Source organism: Ovis canadensis, chromosome 2 (assembly GCF_042477335.2).
Source record: "Ovis canadensis isolate MfBH-ARS-UI-01 breed Bighorn chromosome 2, ARS-UI_OviCan_v2, whole genome shotgun sequence".
In the NCBI taxonomy this organism is placed as follows: Eukaryota; Metazoa; Chordata; class Mammalia; order Artiodactyla; family Bovidae; genus Ovis; species Ovis canadensis.
This window is the reverse complement of record NC_091246.1, coordinates 198,614,716-198,638,248: the sequence shown is the minus strand read 5'-3', so window position 1 is coordinate 198,638,248 and position 23,533 is coordinate 198,614,716. Positions and strand designations below refer to the sequence as shown.

Genomic DNA, 23,533 nt, shown 5'->3' with positions numbered 1-23,533 from the left:
CTTTAAAAATTATTACAGAGATTTAAGAATTTTGTGCAACTTTGTTGTGTGCAGTAGACGAAGAAAATATCTCTTTTAAAAGATATATAACAAAAGTAATTCATTTTAATCATGTGAATCATGATATATAGAATACCAGTTTAAAGTCCTTTGAGTTAAATTACAAATGTTCTGTAATTTCTAAGAGCAGTTTTGGGGAAAGTTTATACAATTTATCTTAAAGCAAATAGTGTCTTCCACTTTTTAATAAAAGTGCAGATTCATTTTAAAGGCATGTGAACACCTACCATATGCCCAGCACTGTTCTGGAGATACTTCAGTGAAAAACCCTCCCCAACCTCGCACTACCACTATCCCGGACAAATCATTCCCTTCAGTGGGAAAAACAGACAGTAATCAAAATAAAAAAGAAAATATGTCCTAGGTCAGATGGTGGTAAGGGCAATGGAGAAAAGTACATCAAGGAGGAGGGATAGCATTTTCTGGGGTGAGAGGTAGGGTCGGTGTAAATAAGGTGGCCAAAGAAGGCTTGCCTGATACATTGGCATTTGAGCAAAGACCTGAACGTGTATTTTATGGGGAAGGAAAAATATTGACCCAAAATGCAAATGAAAAAGGTTTTGGAATATAGACATCCATTTGAAAAGTATATTTGAGACAAATTATGGTTTTGATTAAGCAAGATATATAGAAGAAGCACAATGCCAGACATGCTTTCTTTGGAGCTGTGGGCTTCCATTTATGATCTGTGCTCTCTTTCCCTGTAGGATGTCCCAGTGGTACGAGCTTCAGCAGCTTGAGTCCAAATACCTGGAGCAGGTTCACCAGCTCTATGATGACAGTTTTCCCATGGAAATCAGACAGTATCTGGCACAGTGGCTAGAAAAGCAAGACTGGTAAGGAAAACTCACCTGACAGAAGGAGGAGTTTTTCTACACTTTTAAAATAACTTGTTGACTGAATGACTTGGAACTACGCCGACTAGCAGAGGAATCTCATCAGTAGCCGTTGGGATTATCTGTTGCAAAAAAAGAGTGTTGACTTGAAAAATGTCATGTATCTCTAGAAAGCTAAATGCATTAGTCATTAATTTGATGTACTTTTTAGTTTAATTATACATCCTCCTAAATGCTTTGGACAAGTTACATGATGCTGATACAAATTATTTCCCAAGTTAAGATTCAGGTTATAGAACCCTTATGAGAAGTATAAAGTAATGCAATTAAGGAAATCGCTCTTAAAACTGATATATGTTCTGTTTTAAAATTTGTTTAGCTCATTGCAAATATTTTAAGTGTTCTGAAAGTATTTGACATAGAAAGTGAAGACCCCTGTTGATTTTTTGCCTCCAGAGATAATCACCATTGATAGTTTTATGCACGAGCTTGGCATGCTAGAATTGTTCATGCTAATGTTATATAAAAGAAATACTCTATTCCCTGCTGCTAAAAGCACTGTCAGTTTCAAAAGAAGGGAATAAAACCCAGGAAAACACTTTTAAGTTATTTTTAATCATTTCATTATGGAAAACGGTGTTTATTTTGTTGGTTTAAAGGTGAAAGTCACTCAGTTGTGTCTGACTTTTTGCAACCCCATGGACTACACAGTCCATGGAATTCTCCAGGCCAGAATACTGGAGTGGGTAGCCTTTCCCTTCTCCAGGGGATCTTCCCAACCCAGGGATTGAACCCAGGTCTCCCACATTGCAGGCAGATTCTTTACCAACTGTGCCGCAAGGGAAGTAGTATCTAAATGAAATGTGTACATTTTGACCCTCCTAGGGAGCATGCTGCCAACGATGTTTCATTTGCCACCATCCGTTTTCATGACCTACTATCGCAGCTGGATGATCAATACAGTCGCTTTTCTTTGGAGAATAATTTTTTATTGCAACATAACATAAGGAAAAGCAAGCGTAACCTTCAGGTATGGCCTTTGTTTTGTGTTTTAGTTGAAATGCTACCAGGTTTATATAGAGAGGTTTTTCATTCAGCAAGTGTTATTGAGTACATTCTCATTGGTATTTAGAAAATTACAGAGACTATCAATAAACTGCCTTTATGTGGCTAACACTTTATAGCAGAAGTAAAATAAAATATCAATTCCTTTTGTAAACATAAGGAATTTTCAAGCTTCAGGCTATCACTTAGGCATAAGTAGTTCTGAGAGAAATTTGGTGCTATAGTCTTGTCTTATTTAAAGTTGTTGATATTTAAGTCATTAAGAAAAAGGGTTATATGGTAAGAGCAGTGAGCTGTAGTAACATGTTAAAGCTCAAAGGAACTTTAGTGATGAGTCCAATCTGAGTGCTTGGTAGACAGATGAAGAGTAAGTCCAGAAAGGTTTGATGCCTCTGAGGCCCAGGAGTGAGGTGGTGAACTGGCGGTGGACCCCGCCTTGCCCTGCTTCTGCTGGAGTTGCCCTCCCTTGGAAGAAAAAGTGAAAGGGAGTTGCAGGCAGGAGACAGTATACGTCAGAGTGTTAGGAGTTCTTCATAAGTACTTGCAGCACCCCATAAGCCTGGTTACTGTTTTTATTTCAATATTAACGGAATTTTTCTGTTTTAATGGAGGTGAGTACTATCATTGTCTTGTTTTAGTCCACACAACCAGACTGTTCAACTTAATTAGAAGCTTCCCCCTACTTCTGTGAATGTATATATGATTTTATAATACCAGTGAGTGGGAAAGCCAGATTAACTTGACAGAAATTTCATCTCCTACAGAGTTGACGTGATTATACCTGTTATAAAGAGAGGCACAATTGCCAGTACTTTGCAAACTACCTCTGACAAGAAAGCAGAAAAACGGAAAAGAATGTCTTTGGTCTAATTCAAAGCAGAGACCATCAGATTAATTGAGCAATAATCTGGATAACTTTTATATCATTTGCATTGTCTCAGGATCGTAACAAGAGAATTGGGCCCAAGAGCAACGAAAATGAAAAATGTTACAGGAACTGTATACAAAAATACTGGTTTTTTTAATCAAGAAGTAATTTAGGAACCTGCACGTAGTTGGACAATTAAAGCAGTTTTAGTCATAATATGTGTAAAGAATATTTTGATGTTAGCAAAAACAGCTTATATAGGATTTAGTAAGTGCAGGATGAACAGACTCATTTCCGTGTATATTACACAGTGGTTTAAACATTCTAAAGATTAATTCACTTTTTTTCTAACAACCCATGTCTAGGATAATTTTCAGGAAGACCCAATACTGATGTCTATGATCATCTGTAACTGTCTGAAGGAGGAAAGAAAGATCTTGGATCATGCCCAGAGAATCAGCCAGGTACTTTTTTCCTAATTGAGCATGAAGGATAATAAAGCAATAAACATTCATTCAGTCATCCAACAAGTTTTATTGAGGCCCTGTTTCAAGGCAGTGGTGACTAGCTCTCTGATTTTATTGCCCCCAAGAAGTGGGGAAAAATAAGTATCAAAATGTTACAGACCCAGTCTTTGAGAAAGGATCCTATTATAGTAAAAGTCATTCTAGGTTTGAAAAACCTTCTCAGGTCGTGATAGTTGCTGTGAAGATAATAAAGCGTGATACAATGTGGACAGTAGTGGAGTGTTGGGTTGTTTCTTTAGATCAGGGTCAGGCGTCATCTCTGAGGTGGCAGGGTAGGAAAGGAAGCAGCAGATGTCTAGTGGGCTCTTGCAACAGACTGAGGAAGCAGAGGGGAAGTATGTGAGGTCGAGGCACAGTCAGTGGAGGTGGGAAGACGTGGGCAGCTTCCATTATGTTCTGCACGTGGTACCAAAACGGCTTACGCTGAAGGATCTGATGCGGAAGTGAGAAGCAGCAAAGAGTCTAGGATGACTGTGATTTGTGACTTGTGTCACTTAGAGATACTGTTTACTAAGCTGGGGATAATAGGAAAGAGACAGTAGGGTTTTGGCAGGACACAATAGGTTTTAGAAAAGAATGGGTTGATGGGGAAATCAGCAGCTTTGTTTTGAATGGTACTGAGATATCCGTTAGGTATCTAAGACATCCAAACAGTGAATGAGTCAGAGTTATACCATAACCAAGATTTTTAAAATCATGATTTTACTAATCCTAATACAGACCTTCCTGGTGATCAGGGTTCAGTTTTCTGAAGTTACAGTGGCATTTATTCATGCCTTTCATTGGTGGGGTGGTGGGAAGAACCCAGCAGACAGTGAAACCACTGTGGTTTGAGTTGTTCTGGCTGAGATCATTCCATTATCGGGGGAGAAGGTCAGAATACACAGTGGAATGCTTCCTATGTCAATTTCTCTAAGGAATAACTAATAAAGTGAGCTGTTAGATTGGGAGGTAGGGGTGGAGAGAGAGAGTTTAAGTAGAGACAGTGAATGCCATTTTCCATGCACTTTCTGAGCATTTGCCCAGTGCCTGTGACTGCTGCCTTCCTGGGTGTTTAGCTCCTGTCACGCCGAAAGCTCCTTGTTGCAGTAAGCATTTAAAGATACATATTATTGGTTGCAAGCTTACGCTGGCTCATTCATCCTAGTAAACAGAAGTGTCAAGAGGAAAAGCTGGCCACATTGCTGCCTCTGAGAGAGGTGTGTCTTCTTTCAGTGTGGCCTGCACCTGGGAGACCTTCAGCAGGAAATTTTGATTGTCATGTGGGTTTTTCATTCTAACAGCATTATGATCTCAGATGGGCTTGAGTGGACAGCCAAGAGCACAGACGGGCAGGAGAGTAAACTGTTCACCTTGGGGTACCTAAACCTTTCCCGCCTCATATTTGGCCCCGAGGCAGCACTAGAAAGTGAAGGAGGTGATTCCTGCTCTGCCAGGTCAGCCCCATCTCTTGGGTGTGCTTTGTGTTTGGAAGGCTTGTCGGCTTTTGATTTATTTTAAGCCCCTCAGAGGACACTGAGTTGTCAGTGACCCCTTCGGAGGAGATTAGTGGACTGCACAGCTGCCACCAAGAGAAGCAAGGCCTTCTTGGGCTTTGGGGGAAGGTCCTGGATGTCTGGGGGTATCAGATCATTATTTTAGATTCCACATATCCACAAACAATATCTTGTGATATTTGTCTTTCTCTGTAAAATTTTGATATGCCTCTGAATTATCTGGAATCTTGTCCACATGGGGTTTCTGATTCAGTGATCAAATTAGGACCTGAGATTCTGTATTTCCAACAAGCTCCCAGATGGTAAGGTGATGCTGATCTGGGGACCACACTGAATTGCATGACTTTGAGACAAATAAGAACAGGGTAAATAAGAATAATCTTCTCTACAGCATTTGAAAAACCCTCAAATAAATTCCTGTGTGGTCCCAGGCAACTGTATGAACTAATGGAAAATCCTAGATACACTGTTTAGTTTAGATGTGAATTGAGCCTAGTCTTTCTTTAGGCTTGTGCACAGTTTACCAGCACTTTCCAGGGCCTTGAGAACTGAGCTTTTCTTGTGCAGACTAATGTGGGAGGCCTTCAGGAGCTTCTGAAAGGTCTGAGAGTTAGGTGGGGCACAGGGAATAGACTTGACTTTGGAGCTTAACCAGCAGGTAAATACAACAGAGGAAGTCATGGCTGCTAACCGCATACCTTCCGCTACAGGCGCAGTCCGGGAATATTCAGAGCACTGTAATGTTAGACAAACAGAAGGAGCTTGACAGCAAAGTCAGGAATGTGAAAGACAAAGTTATGGTGAGTGCTGAATAAGTGCATACATATTCTCTGTAACTTTTTGTAGAGGGGATAAAAGTTTCAGTTGCCCTACTGTAAACATTTTAACTGATTTCAGTTTTTTAAGTAGTTGAGAAGTTGTTTCCCCCAAATTCCAATCTCTAAGTAAACAAGTTGATGCAACCAGTGAGCAGATAGATATTTATGGCCCGTGTTATAACTTCCAAACGTGGAGCTATCTTTTTCTTCCTGGCAAGATCATGCAGTAACTGCGGACTTTGCCCCATCACCCAGTAAACTAGTTGTTGCTGCTCTAAATTGCCCTTTATGGCTTCACATCTTAAATTGGCATGTTCCTGGGGTTACATAGAACCCCAGGATAAATGTAGTCTTCCTCAAACACCTGTTTTACTCCAAGGCTTGGAAGGGGAACAAAAACATCTCAGGGAAGGAAATTTCTGATTAGAATAAAACATCCACAATAATTTTAAGAGAGAACTTCCCAGCTCATCTATGGGAGTGGTGCCCTTAGTATGTGTTCATTTCCCTCCACTGTGGGGCTGTGTGGAGAGGGTGAGGAGTCCAGCTTTGCCCTGGACCTGGGTCTGTGAAAGCGGCCTTTCTGCTGAGAGGCCCACTCTCCTGTGGGTCTCTGGGTCACACCAACATGACCTTGACTTTGTGCTACAGATGGCATTTTATCAAACAGGTTCTTTGAAGCAACTTTTACTTTATTGCCTCTGAGGGAGACATTTCATTAAATGAGTCGAGATCAAGTGGCCCAGTCCAGAAATAGGCATATGTTTTATTTTCTAAAAAGATTATTATATACTTATTAATGAAGTAGAAATTATTCATTATTAGAATTCTATGAATCTTATTCATCTTTGAGAGAGCAGGATTTTACGAATCTTTTTCATCTTCGAGAGAGCAGGATTGTATCCCTGATTTTCTGGGTCCTATAGAAACAATAATCTGTTTCCTAAAGTCTTTGTTCTGAGTACGGTGGAAAATTTGTTTACATCTTTACTTGTAGAGTATTGAACATGAAATCAAGACCCTAGAAGATTTGCAAGATGAATATGACTTTAAATGTAAAACCTTGCAGAACAGAGGTAAGAATTAACATTTAAAGCAGTGTCCATTGCCTGTAATTTTGTCTGCCTACATTAGCTAACAAAGGCAAGTACTCCTTCATATTTACCAAATATTTTATGACTTAATTACCAGTCTTGACTTCTTGATGACCAGAGCAGGGTTTTTTAACCTCAGTACTATTGACATTTTGGGCCAGATAACCTTGTTCTGCTGGAGGAGGAAATGGCAATCAACTCTAGTATTCTTGCTGGGAAAGTCCCATGGACAGAGGATCCTGGCAGGCCACAGACCATGGGGTTGCAAAGAGTCAGACACAGCTGAGCACACACACAACCTTGTTTTGGGGACTTTCCTGTGCATTGTGAGATACCCTGATAGCTCAGTGGTAAAGAATCTGCCTGCCAATGCAGGAGATGTGGGTTTGATCCCTGGGTTGGGAATATCTCCTGGAGAGGGAAATGGCAACTCACTCCAGTATTCTTGCCTAGGAAATAACCACGGGCAGTGGAGCCTGGTAGGCTGTAGTCTGTGGGGTTGCAAAGGTCAGACACGACTGACTGAAGGACAGCAACCTGGGCATTGTAGGATGTTTAGCTGCATCCCTGACTTCTGCCCACGAGATGGCAGTGGAGCTGCCAGTGTGTGTGGTTGCATGCTCAGTCCTGTCTGACTCTGTGACCCTGTCGACAGCAGCCTGCCAAGCTCCTCTGTTCATGGAATTTTCCAGGCAAGAATACTGGAGTGGGTTGCCATTTCAAAACTGTCTCCAGATGTTGTCAGGTGACCTCTGGGCGACAAAATCACCCCCCTTTGACACCCACTGGTTATGTGCTAGTCACTTTACTTACTCTGCTTCACCTACTGATGGACATGAATGGGTAGGTGTTTGGAGTTCCCTACCCTATTCCCCAAAGTTCCTGCAAATGTGCCAGCTCCGTGTGTGCATACCATAGGTGAAGTTCAGCATTTTCTCCTTGTTTTAAAGCAGTTTTACTCTATTTTGTTGTTGTTGCTTGTTTTTAACGACAGGAAGTCCACTGAAAATAACCTCAAAGTGTGCAGAGTACTGCTGTTACCTGAGCAGTCCTTTGAGGGTATCGTGATAAAATGAAAACATTATTTGTAATAATGTGAATAAAAATATGAGAGAAAGAAACCTCAATGACAACGTTTCCAAATTGTTTGCTTCTTTTTCAAAGCCACGGAGATGCTTTATATCATTTTTTTTTAACTGAGGTTTTGAATCTTGTCCTTTATATTCATTGAGGTAATATTCTGACAATGACTTAAGAACCAGACAGTACTATTTCTCATTTACATGAATCATTGAAAGCAAGGACTTTGTTTCAGAGTGTCCTGTTCTGGTATTTTTTTGTTTTGTTCAATAGTGATTGAAGAAGACCAAGCTTGGACCTGTCTTCAGATAGCACTTGGGTCATATTTTCCCTAAATGTATGTGAATCTTGCCTTCAGTTGGCTTTGTCTTCTCCCACATTTTTGTTTATCTGCTGTCTCTCCCAATTCACAGAACATGAAACCAATGGCGTGGCAAAGAATGATCAGAAACAAGAACAATTGTTACTCCAGAAGATGTACTTAATGCTGGACAATAAGAGAAAGGTAACATTTCACATTCCAGAATAACACAGTACTTTTGTCAGAGACTGTGAATAATGAACTTGAAATTTAGAAATGAGGCAAAAATTATTTTTTATAACCACTTGGCTTAGTGCTCCAGTTGAGAGGAAAGAACAAAATTCTGTGATTAAAGATGTGTTTATTTCACTGTGTGTCTTTCTCTCCCTTTAGGAAGTCGTTCTTAAAATAATAGAGTTGTTGAATGCCACCGAACTTACCCAGAAAGCCCTGATTAATGATGAACTGGTGGAGTGGAAGCGGAGACAGCAGAGTGCCTGTATTGGGGGGCCCCCCAATGCTTGCCTGGATCAGCTGCAAAATTGGTAAGACTGGCAGCTGACTGGTGAGCTGCATAAGCTTGTAGAGTGAACATTCAAGCTGTGTTACTTGCACAGACCCTGTGAAAACTTCTGTTTGGAGTTGGATGTAATCCAGCTGCTTCTTGCCCTGGAAACACTCACTTGAAAAGCACAGTGTTAGTCACGCCTGTGGCCACGCTCAGCTTGGTGTGGATCACTCTCCTCTCCCTGCTGTACACGTACCGTGGGGTGTGTCACTTGACTGCCAACACACCAGTGACATGGTCATCACACAACACATTTAACAACGTAAGTCCCAGTGTTTTTTCAAAATGAAAGGGCTTGAGGCATTTTCCAGGCTTACATGAAATAACAGTTTGTGGGCCATTCATTCCGTCATCCATCTGGTAAATAGTCATTACATGCAGTATGCCAGGCACTGGGCTAGGACCTAGGACACAAGGTGAATGACTCTTGGTTGTTGCCAGCAAAGAACTTTCACTGGGGAGATGGGAGATGGATATGGTAATAACTACTTGGTGAAAGATTGCCAAGATTCTAACAGAGACTGTTCAGAGTCCATGGAGGATGAGGAAGGAGTCACCAGGAAAGATAAAGGAGACAAAATGGTCTTGCACTGACTCAGGAGTGAACAGGAAAAAACCACAGACCAGAGAGGAGAAAGGTGTGGATAGAAGCAGCAGGGAGGGAAGGACCTAGGCCTGAAGTTCTTACAGTGGATGGCTAGAGAGTCAGAAGCCAGATAGGGAAGGAAGAAAGCAGAGCAGACAAGAGGCTGGAGCCTGGTCGTGGAGGTTCCCGTACTATTCTGGGAACTCCAGGACTTTCCCAGTCGACACTGGTGAGCCAGGCAGGCCCTTTATTTAAATGGAGATTCATTTTTCTGATTTTTCTATTTAAGTCTGAGGATAGAATAGAGACAGAAAGGCCTGTATTTCTTTTCTGCTCTGGGGATGTTTGAATGCCGAATTCCAAAGAATAGCAAGGAGAGATAAGAAAACCTTCCTCAATCATCAGTGCAAAGAAATAGAGGAAAATGATAGAATGGGAGTAACTAGAGATCTCTTCAAGAAAATCAGAGATACCAAGGGAACATTTCATGCAAAGATGAGCACAATAAAGAACAGAACTGGTATGGACCCAACAGGAGCAGAAGATATTAAGAAGAGGTGGCAAGAATACGCAGAAGAACTATGCAAAAAAGATCATGTTCCAGATAACCATGATGGTGTGATCACTCACCTAGAGCCAGTCATCCTGGAATGTGAAGTCAAGTGGGCCTTAGGAAGCATCACTACGAAGCTGGTGCAGGTGATGGAATTCCAGTTGATCTATTTCAAATCCTAAAAGATGATGCTGTGAAACTGCTGCGCTCAGTATGCCAGCAAATTTGGAAAACTCAGCAGTGGCCACAGGACTGGAAAAGGTCGGTTTTCATCCCAGTCCCAAAGAAAGGCAATGCCAAAGAATGTTCAACCTACTGCACAATTGCACTCATCTCACATGCTAGCAAAATCTCATACACTGGCAAAGTAATGCTGAAAATTCCCCAAGCCAGCCTTCCACAGTACGTGAACCATGAACTTCCAGATGTTCAAGCTGGATTTAGAAAAGGCAGAGGAACCAGAGATCAAATTGCCAACATCTGCTGGATCATCAAAAAGGCAAGAGAGTTCTAGAAAAACATCTGCTTTATTGACTACACCAAAGCCTTTGACTGTGTGGATCAAAGCAAGCTGTGGAAAATTCTGAAAGAGAAGGGAATACTAGACCACCTGACCTGCTTCCTGAGAAATCTGTATGCACGTCAGGAAGCAACAGTTAGAACTGGACATGGAACAACAGACTGGCTCCAAGTTGGGAAAGGAGTATGTCAAGGCTGTATATTGTTACCCTGCTTATTTAACTTACATGCAGAATGCATCGTGCTAACTCCTGGGCTGGATGAAGCACAAGCTGGAATCAAGACTGCTGGGAGAAATATCAGTAACCTCAGATGTGCAGATGATACCACGCTTATCGCAGAAAGCAATGAACTAAAGAACCTCTTGATGAAAGTGAAAGAGGAGAGTGAAAAAGTTAGCTTAAAACTCAGCATTCAAAAAACTGAGATTATGGCATCTGGTCCCATCACTTCATGACAAATAGATGGGGAAACAATGGAAATAGTGAGAAACTTTATTTTCTTGGGTTCAAAAATCACTGCAGTTGGTGATTGCAACCATGAAATTAAAAGATGCTTGCTCCTTGGAAGAAAAGCTATGACCAACCTAGACAGCATATTAAAAAGCAGAGACATTACTTTGCCAACAAAGGTCCATCTAGTCAAAGCTATGGTTTTTCCAAAACCATATGTTTTTTCACAACCATCATGTATGGATATGAGAGGTGGACTATAAAGAAAGCTGAGCACCGAAGAATTGATGCTTTTGAACCATGGTGTTGGAGAAGACTCCTAAGAGTCCCTTGGACTACAAGAAGATCAGGCCAGTCAATCTTGAAGGAAATCAGTCCTGAATATTGATTGGAAGGAGTGATGCTGAAACTCCAATACTTTGGCCACCTGATGTGAAGAACTGACTCACTGGAAAAGACCCTGATCCTGGGAAAGATAGAAGGCAGGAGGAGAAGGGGACGACAGAGAAAGAGATGGCTGGATGGCATCACCGACTTGATGGACATGAATTTGAGCAAGCTCTGGGAGTTGGTGATGGACAGGGAAGCCTGGTGTGGTGCAGTCCATGGGGTCACAAAGAGTTGGACATGGCTGAGCAACTGAACTGAAAGTATTAGCAGAGTCCGACAGATCTGAGCAGACAAGATGGAAGCAGTAGAATCAGTGGGCAGGAGTGGGTGGTGGCTTGAAACAGCTCTGAAGGGCCCGAGGACCAAAGATCTCATGAGATGACTTTCTGGATTGCTGTTCCCCCCAGCCCCCTACCTGGGAGCCCAGTGAGGTCGCCGCTGTCTAGAGCCCCTATGGTCATCTTAGGCCACATGGAGTCTCTTGTGGAGATATGAATGCCTTCCATTGTCCCCCGCTGTGCTATGCAAGAATTGTCAGCATTTTCTTGTGTCCCTCGACCCAAACAGGATTGGGAATCACTGGGTTAGAATCCTTGTAGAACACGCGCACCTGCCATTGTTATCCTGCCTCTCATTTCACACCCATGGGCTTTGCTCTTGGCTGTGACCTGAATTCAAGGAATGAGAACACCAACCAAACGAGATGTGTTTCACTGGGGAGTTGATGCTCTTATCATCACTCCAGGCCAGGACTTCCACAGTCCGACATAGCTCAGAGGCTCAGGATGGAGGAACCTGAGAGGAGTCGGTAGCTTTCCTCCTTGGTTTATACATATATTTTGAGTGTCTGATAATGATTAGATTATGCACCTTGCCTCTTCTTTCAGGTTAGTGACATAATAACCCCTGTTCCCTCGTCTCCTCCTAACCCACCTTACATCCCCCCTCTGCCTTGCTGCCTTGATTCCAGGTTTCCCTCTTGCTCCTCCCTGCACAGTGTCACTACCCTGATATAAAATCTGCAGGGGCCCCTCACTGCCACCACATCACCTCGTAGAGTGTCTGCCTTTTTGTGTCCCCTCCCTCTGCATCTAGCCCCCTTTACCCTGTGCCTTTAAGTCCCAGTTATCTCATAACTCAGCTGAAGTCCAAGATTCACTAGACAGCAGTCCCCAAACTTTTTGGCATCAGGGGCTGGTTTTTTGGAAGACAGTTCTTCCACAGACAAGGTGGGCGGATAGTTTCAGGATGATTTAATAACACATTACATTTACCATGCACTTTATTTCTATGACATCAGCTCCACCTCAGATTATCAGACATTAGGCCCCAGAGGTTGGGGATCACTGCCCTAGAAGCTTCTACTCCCCCCACCCGCCCCCATCTCTCCTTAGGTCCATCTCTGTGGGATGCAGAGGTGTTTTTATTTAGGCTGTAATCATTCAGTGCGTGTTAGTTTTTTTCTCACAGATAACGACTCCTAGTAGCTCAGATGGTAAAGAATCTGCCTGCAAGGCAGGAGACCCAGGTTTCATCTTTGGGTCAGGAAAGATCCCCTGGAGAAGGGAATGGCTACCCACTCCAGTATTCTTGCCTGGGAAATTCAATGGACCGAGGAGCCTGGCAGGGCTACAGTCCACGGGGTCACAAAGTTCACACGACTGAGCAACTAACACTTTCACTTTTTCACTTTACACCAAGACAAGATTTGTTCTCTGTTTCTCCCTGCACTGCAGAGCTGGGCAGATAACATCACGTGTTGTCTGTAAACAGTGCTTGTTGGTCTCCATGATTCTCTGAATCCAGACTGCTTTGGGGCTATTTCTGATGAAGACTCTGTGGCTTGTACCTTCCCAGGTTCACTGTAGTGGCGGAGAGTCTGCAGCAGGTTCGTCAGCAGCTTAAAAAGCTTGAAGAGTTGGAACAGAAATACACCTATGAACATGACCCCATCACCAAAAACAAGCAAGCCTTATGGGACCGCACCTTCAACCTCTTCCAGCAGCTCATTCAGAGGTAACTTGAGCAAGATGTTTTTGCACCTTTTGCAGTTATTTTACCCAAAGGAAAATTTTATGGTAATTCAGATAATTTAGAAGGGTTTAATAGGATATGTAAAAATGTTTATGGCTTCCCTGAACCAGGTCTTCCTGAATCCCTTGTTTATGCCAAGGGCATGTTTTTCTTGTGACCTCCTACTCTGGTAACCTGTCTCCCTCTCCCTGGCCAATCTGTGACGAGACCTGTTGAGTCTAACTTGTATTTGCCCTCTTTCTTATTCCGTGGTCTCATCATATTTCAAGCTCTCTACTGAACTCTTACATTGTAGCTTTTCAAATGGTTGCACCCCAGCCCCTTCTTCCCTCGTCCCTGTGACCCTGTACTCTGCCATAGCAGAGTTCTGTTTGATCTGTCATCACCTGCCACTCTGAGGGGAGCCCCTCATCCGGTCACCCAAGCCCCACCTCCACAGCCTGGCCCTCACCAGCCATTCCACGCTAGCTTCTACACATGCCCCATTTCCAGGCCGACTTGACCTCGTGCCCACCCTGGACATTTGCTTCTCCATGCCTCTCCCAACAATATTTCCTCTGCCTCAGAGCCGCCTTCTCTGGTAGCTCATTGAGAACCTGCATCCTCAATGTTTCCGCGTATAGCCATCATGAAACTTTGGCCAGAGTTCCTGGGCAGCTGCTGTCTCCCTTCCAGAGCTGCACAGTTCATTCTTTATTCTCCTGTTTTGGATTTTGGTTGTATCATTATCTATGCATTTCTGTGACCTTTATTGCAAACCGGAAGGTCTTCGTAGACAGAGAGGCGCCTCTGTCATCTTCTACCACCAGAGCCTTATGTAGTGCCTTACCCAGGGCTGGGTGTTCCCAGTGCGCTTAGTAGGTCAATAAATGGCCCTGAGTAGAAGAATAGAGTTCATATTGCAGTTTTAAAATGCTAACTTGACGTAATAAAAGTGTCTTCTGTTCCCTGTGGCTGATGTCCAGACAGGAATGCCCAAATGTTGGATTTTGAAATTGATGCACTCAACTTTTACTCTCTACCTTGATTTTGAAATAATCAAGGACATTTACTTGGGTTTTGGAGTGCAGATTTCATTCTTTTTTTTTTAAATTAAAATTAATACTTGGAAGTATTTATTAGGTAATAAATATTGCTAAATAATTTTACTAGAATAGCAGTTTTCCAAAGGATGTTTAAAATGTAAGTTTCAAAGCATGGTGGTAAGCAGTATGCTACTTGGTTCATTTTCAAGTATAGTAAAATGTGTTTTTGTTACTGTTTTTTATTTTCAAATTGAGATATTATTGATAGATACATTATATTAGTTTTAGTTCTACAACAATAGTGATTTGATATTTGCGTAAGTCGCTAAATGATCACCACACTGGTCAGTGAGCAAATTTGATTCTTAAATTTGTAAATGAAGAGAATCCAGTTGAGACTTTTCATTGTTGAAGAGTATCACAGCTCTTTGCAATTACTGATTTTGTTGAGTGCATCTGTTAGACTTGGGGATGTCTTTATCGACTGTAAAACTTCAGTTTATTCATCCAATTGGTTAGAAGTTTTTCAACTATTTTTTAGATCGTGCCCTCTAAGCCCCCTCTCCTCCTTAGGGGAAATAACTTTTACTGCCTCAGCTTTAATGGAAATGCTAATATATCCTTTGCTGGGTATTTACAGCTCATTTGTGGTGGAAAGACAGCCCTGCATGCCAACTCACCCTCAGAGGCCATTGGTCTTGAAGACTGGAGTCCAATTCACTGTGAAACTGAGGTAATGAGGAAAAGATGGAACCCCCACACCTCCTTAGGGCTTTGCTGGTGGCTCAGATGATAGAGAATCTCCTTGCAATGCCGGAGACCTGGGTTCATCTGGGTCGAGCAGATCCTCTGGAGAAGGAAATGGCAACCCACTCCAGTATTCTTGCCAGGAGAATTCCATGGACAGAGGAGCCTGAAGGGCTACAGTCCATGGGGTCGTGAAGGGTCGGGCCTAATTGAGCGACTAACACTTTCACTTTCTTTCCACATGTCCTGTCACAAAGTTTGTGACCCAGCTTCCTTCCACAACATGGTTATATAGGGGGGTGCTTTAGAGGAATTTTGCAGTAGGTCTTTTAATATGAATTCTTACTTAGAATATCTAAGAGTCTTTCTGTTCAACTAGAAATATAACAAAGATGTGTGTATACACACACACCCCATAATTTTTTCTAGTTATAAGTATAATGAATGTTTACTGTAAATAGCAATTCAAAATTGCAGAACTGTGCACATGGTAGAGAGTAAAAGTTCCCAGCAGCCTCATCCCCTCTTGCGCATGAGCCTATAACCTGAGCTTTATGTTCCCCCTGAAATGGATACAGTGTGTGTAAATGCTGGTGAGTGTATGTATAACTTTCGTCAGATTCTCAAAGTTGTATGTGATCTCAATATCTGTAGACTACCATAGTAAGCAGCCTGGTGTCAGTCCTCCCAGAATTTTGTCCATGTCTACATGAATATATAAACAAATACATTGTACTTTTATATACATGTGTTTTTTCATACATAGACTTGTGAAAGTATATATGACATGATATATTTCATTTTTAAAAACCAGAGTTCTGCTCTCTGTTGTTTGGCAGACTATTTTTCTCTTTCGTAATAAATTGCAGAAATGTTTCCATACGAGAATGTCCAGCTTTTCTTCCTTTGGTTGCATGGCTGCATTCATTTATTAATAGCTTTTCCTCTACTGATGAGCAGCTGGACTCAGAAGAGCTGGAATTACCTTCAGAGTTGGCCCCAGTCATTTTTCCACGGCGCTGCTGAGCTAGGTCCACAGGTGCTGCGTCTCGGCTACCAGTGCTCCAGCACCAGACTCTGACACCCGTGAGGTCCCAGAACTCATGCTGGCAAGGGGTGCAATCTCATCCCATCACGTGCGTGACTAAAGGGAGCCAGCCAGTGAAGGGCTCTTCCGCGGGCCTCCAGCTCATCAGAACAGAAACACGCTGGAGTCTCAGCCCAGGGCTCTGTCCCTCCGTCTTTCCACACTGCCTGGAGTGGTTAGAGAGATGACCCTCATTTTCCTGACTATGGGTCAGAGTTTTTATTTTCTCCCAACAGGTTAAGCATTAGGTACAAGTTTTGGTAAAGGGTAAAGTTTGCTATTTTTTACCTCTGTTGTTTAGTTGCTCAGTCGTGTCTGAGTCTTTGTGATCCCATGGACGGTAGCCCACTGGACTCCTCTGTCCACGGGACTTCCCAGGCAGGAATACTGGAGAATGTTGCCATTTCCTCCCCGGGTGCTCTTCCCGACCCAGGGATCAAACCTACATCTGCATTGGCAGGCAGTTTCTTTAGTGCCGAGCCACCTGGGAAGCCCATTTTTTACCTACAGAATTAGTCCCAGATAGAAATTTTGATAAACCCCAGCATTGGGGAGGCAAAATGGGGAAGCAGGTGCCCTCACTGCATTTGGTGGGAATATAAAATCTGTTGCTTGCTGTCAGGATTTAATATTACAGTTTTGTCCCAGCAGTTTCATAGCTAGGAATTTATCCTACAAATACACTTAAAAAAAAATCCAAGTAGACATACAAGGATGTCAATTTAATTGTTTGTAATAACCAAAAGCTGGATGGGGTGGGGGTTGTTGAAATGTTTATCAATATGGAATTGGCATAATAAATAAATTGTAATAGAAATTTTTTAAAGTAATTATGACTTTTATTTTTCTTTTCAGGCTGCTGGTGAAGTTGCAAGAGCTGAATTATAACTTGAAAGTCAAAGTCTTATTTGACAAGTAAGATATCTCTAATATTATCAAAGATACATATACTATTGAAATGTTCGTTTTGTTAACCAAACATGGACTGATGCAGCGGGGCTGTTAGTGATTCCAGCAGATTTAAATTAGTAATTCCTGGGTCTTGGGAACTTTCTCTAAGAGCTGGTATCAGTGTGCCTTTTTAGACGACAAATGAACAAAAGTGTGAGAGCATTTTATACGTATGTGCTTGTTCCAAGCAGCTACCACCTCAGCTAGGCCAGCCCCAGAGAAGAGGCACTTGGTCAGGCTCCAGGCCACCTGATTCTTCGGCCAGTGTGGGCTTGTTTCTGGAGTGAAACTGACGGCATTTTGGGGGGCATGTATGGAGCCTGCTGGCTTTACACTTGTCTCTTCTGAACAGTAGGGATCCAGGAATGGGCAGGCTCTCAAGAGGTCTAAATGGAGCAGGTCTATCCTGTTTTGTCCTTAGACCCTGAACCCAAACTAGCAGTGACCTAGGCACTTACATTAAGCAACAAGATGGCTTAGCCCCTACCATCCCCCCTTGATATATTTAATGCTTTTGTTGGTGTGTTTACTAACTTTCAAACCCGTTTATGATACTCCAAGTCACTTCCTCTGGCTTTTGTCTCTTTCTATTTCCTGTAACTATAGCCCTCTTTGTTTGTACCTTTGTTTTCCTCCCATTTTCTTTGGTTTTTCTGTGTATCAGTTAGCTTTTGCTACATAACAGATAACCTCAAAACTTAGTGGCTTAAACTCAGAAACGTAATATTTCTATTATGCTGTGGACTGTGGGTGGTCCTTCTAGTCTGAGCTGGCCTGGTTGCTGCTGGGTGGTCTAGCGTGACCTCATTATATGTCCGAGGTCTTGGCTGGGATAACTGGACCCTTCTCTGTGGGGCTGTCAGAGTGGCCAGCATGGGCTTTCTCACATGGCAGTGGTGTTCCAAGTGGGTCTAAGCAGCAGCATGCTGGGCCTATTAGGCTAGACTTGGAACTTGCACAGCACTGCTCCCATCCATCATGTCTGGAAAAGCAAGTCAAAGTCCCCTGATATTGAAGGGATAAGGAAATCTGTTCTGTGTCTTTAAAGGAAGAGTTGCAGAGAATTTTGTGGCCACCACAGTTTTGCCACAGTCTGCTTAACTCAGTGTCTCTTTTGGTTTGTTCTTGCCTTTTTGTCCTTTCTGTCTGTTCCAGTTCTGAGTTTTCTTCTTAGTTTTGACAGGAAAATCGGTCACTGTCATAGCTGACAGTGATTATCAGCCACAAAAGCATTGCATGTCTAGTTGGGACAGGAAAGGAAGCTAACTCATTTAACTGGGTGTGCACTAATGGTCTCTGACCTTCGCCTGCCCCTAACATACGTTATTTGTCCAGAATATGACAACATTATTGTTGAACTTATATGATTCTGGTCTCTCAAAACTTTAACCTCAGATTTAAAACTTGGCAGTTTCCCCAAATAATTGACTATTCAGGTACTTTCATGAAAGCATTAAAACTAATAAAGAGCAAAAATAAAACTCGAGCTATCTCTTTGGAGGGTCCTCTGAGTTCTGTAGCCCAGAGCAGTGCTCTCTGCTCAGTCCCCAGGGCTTAGCTCATTGCTTCCTGCAGAGGGAGTAACTGCTCATAAGTTGTGATAACTCAGGCTTACATTCCTGAGGGTGTCTGTGCTCTCCTTACCCGTTAACTGGTTTCCTCCTCCCGGTGTGCTGTGTGGTCGGTGCTGCTAGCAGGATGTACAGAAGAGAAAAGGTGAGGCTCAGTTTACTTGCCCAAGGTCACCCAGCAAAACTTGGCAGTGCTGGTGTGGGTTGATTGACAGACTGAGTGAATGATAGGGAAGAAAACCCACAGGTATAGATTTATTGGTTATTGATCTTAATACTTTTATATGTTTGTGAATGCGAATTTCACATTTTAAATTCACATGTATGGTTACGTTTTTTTGTTTGTTTTTTTGCAGAGATGTGAATGAGAGAAACACAGTAAAAGGGTACGTTTGGCACTGTTTTGCTCTCTGCTTTGTTTAGGCGTTGCTTTAACAGTTCCCAGCCTTTTAAGTATCCCTTGCCTGTGTTGTCTAGGTTTAGGAAGTTCAACATTCTGGGCACTCACACGAAGGTGATGAACATGGAAGAGTCCACCAACGGGAGTCTGGCGGCAGAATTCCGACACCTGGTAGGGAGACCTGTCTCCCCCTTTTCTGCCGTGTCTGGCTTATCAGGACTTATTTGCAATGGACTGGCACTCTGTGCCATATGTGATGTAGAGGGAAGTTTCCCTGGGAAGAGACTTCTAGAGTTTGTGGCTGGTGACTTCAGCAGTACCTGGGAATCTTGGCTCCTTCTCCTTATCCCAGGGCTGTTCACTTTCTCTTTCTGCCTGTCTCTCTCTCAGACATACCTTCTTTGGGGGGAAGTGAGCTCAGTAAAATATTCCATAAACCAGTGTGCACACAAGCTCTCTGCATGTGGTCCCTCGACGACCTCAGTGATCACTCGCTCTAGACTCCTGGAATCTTCCTGAAGGTCGTTATTTCCCCCACATCCTGACTGGTGCTTCCCCTCCTCCAAGTGTGGCAGACCCCAGGGGTCTCTCCTGGGTCCCTTCATCACCATTTCCTTCCTGGGGTCTTGCCTGCAACCACTGTCTCTACCGCTTTGTCTCCAGAGGAGTAGGCCCGGGCACCAGGCAGTGGAAACCAGCAGAGGGGTTTATATGGGTGGTGCCTTCTCCCCTCTCCCTGGAGATTCGGGGCTGGCAGGTTTTCTGCAGATGTGTTGGTGCTGAGCCCTATGCATTTCCTGGCCTGGAACCTGCAGGGAGATTCAAGGCACCCTTTTTCTCTCTGGCAGCCATCTCATGAGCCCGCAAACTCATGGTTAGGAAGCTGGACCTTAAGTGAGAGCCTCAGTCCAAACCGGGAGTCTGAGGGTGTCCAGAGCTGTTCCAGGCGCTCTGAGTTGCTTCCTTAAACCCTACATGACTGAAGACCTTTTCAAAGGATGGTCTGAGAGGCTTAAGACACTAGGCCTGTCTGGGAGATTCTGCTGAGGGAAGTAGAGGTGGGAGAAGCTGTGCCCGAAGCCTGGGGAGCATGGCACAGCTGGGGAAGGTGATGGGGATGGTTCAGGACAAGCTTGCCCAGGGGAGGGAGCAGCATTCGCTTCCCTGGCTCCTTCTGAACCCTGCGGTGTTCGCAGGGTATCAGGACGCTGGGGAAAGGCACTCCCCTCCACCTCATAAACCCCCACAGGGTCACTTCACCTCCTGTTTGCATCCTCAAAATATTTTCACCTCCTTCATTCTAAGTCCCCACTTGTTTTGATTTGTAGATGAAAGTAGCAACTTTGAGGATTATTATATAGCTATTTACTAAGGTTTTTTTTTTTTTTTTTTGTAGCAACTGAAAGAACAAAAAAATGCCGGTGCCAGAACTAATGAGGTAAGTCTTTTTCTGTCGTGACTGGTCTCTTAACTAGCAGCTCTGTCCAGTGAGCTTGGCTCCATGGCCCCGGCGGTCCCGGGTGGCCAGGGACAGCTCACAGAGGGCTGAGCAGTGGGAAGACCAGCAGGTGAGAGCGGCAGGCAAACTCTGGGGCGTGGTGCACGTGTGGCAACACTAGAACCACTCTGTGCTTGTGCTTTCTGGCTGTCCAGGGAATTTGCCCGTGAATTTTCTAGACCCTCACCAGCAGCCCAGCAGAATAGGTACAGTGGGCTACTGTGTTACTCACATTTCACAGGTGAGGAAATTGGACCGCAGGAAGTTTGCAAGAGTTAGCTAAGCGTGCACAGGAAGTAATTGTCAAAGCTGGAATCAGAGGCCAGCTTCATGACTGCCCTGCCAAAAACTGTGTGTGCCCTGTCCAGTGCCGTTATCCTTCTGTCAGCCCCCCTCGTCACAGCTTGTCCTTGAAGAGCTGTTTGGGATGCATTCAGATATGAACCATGGGCAGAGGACAGACTGGCTGGAGTTGCTTTGGTTTGGTTGGATTTTGTTCTTTGTGCCTGCCTAGCACTCTGTCCTTCCCTACCACAACCAGCAGAGGGCGCGTGGAGCTGTGGGACAGGTGCCCGCCTGGGCCTGACCAGCCCTCATTTTTGGATCTTGACTCTTAGTAACCAACTAGGGACTAAATTTCCTCTCCCAGGAGCAGGAATGGAGTCACACCTCTCTGGTTCTAAGGTTGTTGTGAGGCTCACATTAGATAATGTGTGTGAAGGCACTGGGAACACAATAACCTTTCCACCCAAACCAACCAGGGCACTTTATAACCTGCCAGGCTTATGCAAATCTGCTCTCCTGGATAATCACACTTGGAACATGTGTACACTTTCCACCCCTTGTCAGCCTGAGGTGTGCAGCCCAGGCCAGGCGGGTCCATGGTGGGCAGAGGGGACCGAGGGCCAGGAAGCCTTAGGTTGTGAATAAACTCATTAGAAGTTGCTATTTCCCTAAAGACATTTTTTTCCCCTTAATCCATAACCCTTGCCAGAATATTAGAAATCTGGTCTTTGAGGGAACACTGAGATACTTGGGATAATTAAATCTGGGATAGATTATTAAAAGCTGCTGCTGCTAAGTCACTTCAGTCGTGTCCAACTCTGTGCGACCCCATAGACGGCAGCCCACCAGGCTCCCCTGTCCCTGGGATTCTCCAGGCAAGAACACTGGAGTGGGTTGCCATTTCCTTCTCCAAAGCATGAAAGTGAAAAGTGAAAGTGAAGTCGCTCAGTCGTGTCCGACTCTCCGTGACCCCATGGACTGCAGCCTACCAGGCTCCTCCATCCATAGGATTTTCCAGGCAAGAGTACTGGAGTGGGGTGCCATTGCCTTCTCTGTATTAAAAGCTAGAATCTTCTAAATTGTGCCTGATTGGGCTCATGCTTTCTGGAGCTTGTTAAAATGCTTAGTAGTTTCTTGCTGATTGCAGGATCAATGAACGAATCACTGTATTCGTTTTTTTCCCGTTTTCTTTTTTAAGGGTCCTCTCATCGTCACTGAAGAGCTTCACTCTCTTAGTTTTGAAACCCAGTTGTGCCAGCCTGGTTTGGTCATTGACCTGGAGGTAGGACTTACATGTTCCAGGATGGGAAACTTTATTTTTACTTTAAACTGATGCATGTATTTTAATTTTAGACATACTTATCCAATTGCTAAAAAAAGACTGCTGTTTTCAGCCATTACTCTCTCAATGCTAATTTCATGGTTCAGTCTGCCAGAGAACTCAGTTAACCTTTGTCTGAAGTGAAAGTTGCTCAGTTGTGTCCGAATCTTTGCGACCCCATGGACTATACAGTCCGTGGAATTCTCCAGGCCAGGAAACCGGAGTAGATAGCCTTTCGCTTCTCCAGAGGATCTTCCCAACCTAGGGATCGAACCCAGGTCTCCCACATTGCAGGTGGATTCTTTACCAGCTGAGCCACAAGGGACGCTCCAATAAGCCAAATGTTCCAGTTGAGATGTCCTGTGTTAATTTTTTTATAAGAAGCTTTGACATTAATTTCTTAATTGAAAATATATGTCAAAGATAAATCCAACTAAAAACCAAAGACTGTACCTTTACATTCTTAATTTTTAAGAATAAAATATACGCGAATGTACATAGGGTTCCTTGTTAGTCTGTGAGGCTGCATAGTGGTCTGCAGGTACTGTTTCTGGGTTTCCGAGGATTTTAAGGTCTTTGTCATCTTATAGACGACCTCTCTACCTGTCGTGGTGATCTCCAATGTCAGCCAGCTCCCAAGTGGCTGGGCCTCTATCCTGTGGTACAACATGCTGGTGGCAGAACCCCGGGTAAGGAAAACACATCTACTTTCATACCAGGGTTTAAAGACCCCCCCCCCCCCCCCCGGCTCTAGTTCTGCATATTTGAAAGAGCCTATATGGGCCAGATGTTGGGGGAAAAGTGGCACAACTCAACTCATTGCTAAGGAGCTGAGTAATTCTGGAATAGCGAAGCATTCCAGAAGCGTGTGTATGTACTAGAAATTAAAAATTATGATTTTCCTTCCATGTGAATAAGCTTGGGCAACAGATGATTTTGTGTTATGCTTTTTAAAAAATGTATACACTTGCTAAACAAGCAGGGTCTGTTCTTAAGAATGCGGATACTCATGGTCAGTTAGTTTCAGTTGATTCCTGTTATTCACTGTACTTAGGTTCTTTGAAGTCACTGTGAACACTGATTTAGCGGATACTGAATCACTGTGCCTAAGGGAAGTATGGGTTCCCGTCAGCCTCTGGCAAAACCCTTGCATCTGCAGATCAATACATCACCTTGTTTTGTTCAAAGATCCCTTATCTAACATACTTGTTGATTCATTGGCATCGAACTCATGGCAAGCAGCTTTATAACTCTGTCTGAACAGAACTTATATATCATGTACGTTTGCTCCTTAAGGCATTTAGGAACACTAGACAGCACTTCAACTCGCCTTTGAGGGGCATATTTAAAAATGAAATCGCCAGCAAAAAAACCTCCAGAAATGCAGAGACCACAGCATTA

At 43.5% G+C, this 23,533-nt stretch overlaps 1 protein-coding gene across 2 annotated transcripts in view; it reads left to right on the top strand.

Moving 5' to 3' along the window:
- STAT1 (signal transducer and activator of transcription 1) overlaps positions 1–23,533 on the top strand; it is a 43,022-nt gene that overhangs the window by 6,499 nt on the left and 12,990 nt on the right. For both annotated transcript variants that reach the window (XM_069577886.1, XM_069577887.1), the window contains 15 exons: positions 768–896; positions 1,782–1,926; positions 3,195–3,293; positions 5,563–5,652; positions 6,668–6,746; positions 8,258–8,349; positions 8,539–8,690; positions 13,071–13,229; positions 14,913–15,005; positions 16,962–17,021; positions 18,985–19,014; positions 19,106–19,199; positions 20,425–20,466; positions 22,010–22,093; positions 22,723–22,821. In XM_069577886.1, coding sequence (XP_069433987.1) covers positions 768–896; positions 1,782–1,926; positions 3,195–3,293; positions 5,563–5,652; positions 6,668–6,746; positions 8,258–8,349; positions 8,539–8,690; positions 13,071–13,229; positions 14,913–15,005; positions 16,962–17,021; positions 18,985–19,014; positions 19,106–19,199; positions 20,425–20,466; positions 22,010–22,093; positions 22,723–22,821 — 1,447 coding nt within the window. The remainder of the gene's footprint in view (positions 1–767; positions 897–1,781; positions 1,927–3,194; positions 3,294–5,562; positions 5,653–6,667; positions 6,747–8,257; positions 8,350–8,538; positions 8,691–13,070; positions 13,230–14,912; positions 15,006–16,961; positions 17,022–18,984; positions 19,015–19,105; positions 19,200–20,424; positions 20,467–22,009; positions 22,094–22,722; positions 22,822–23,533) is intronic.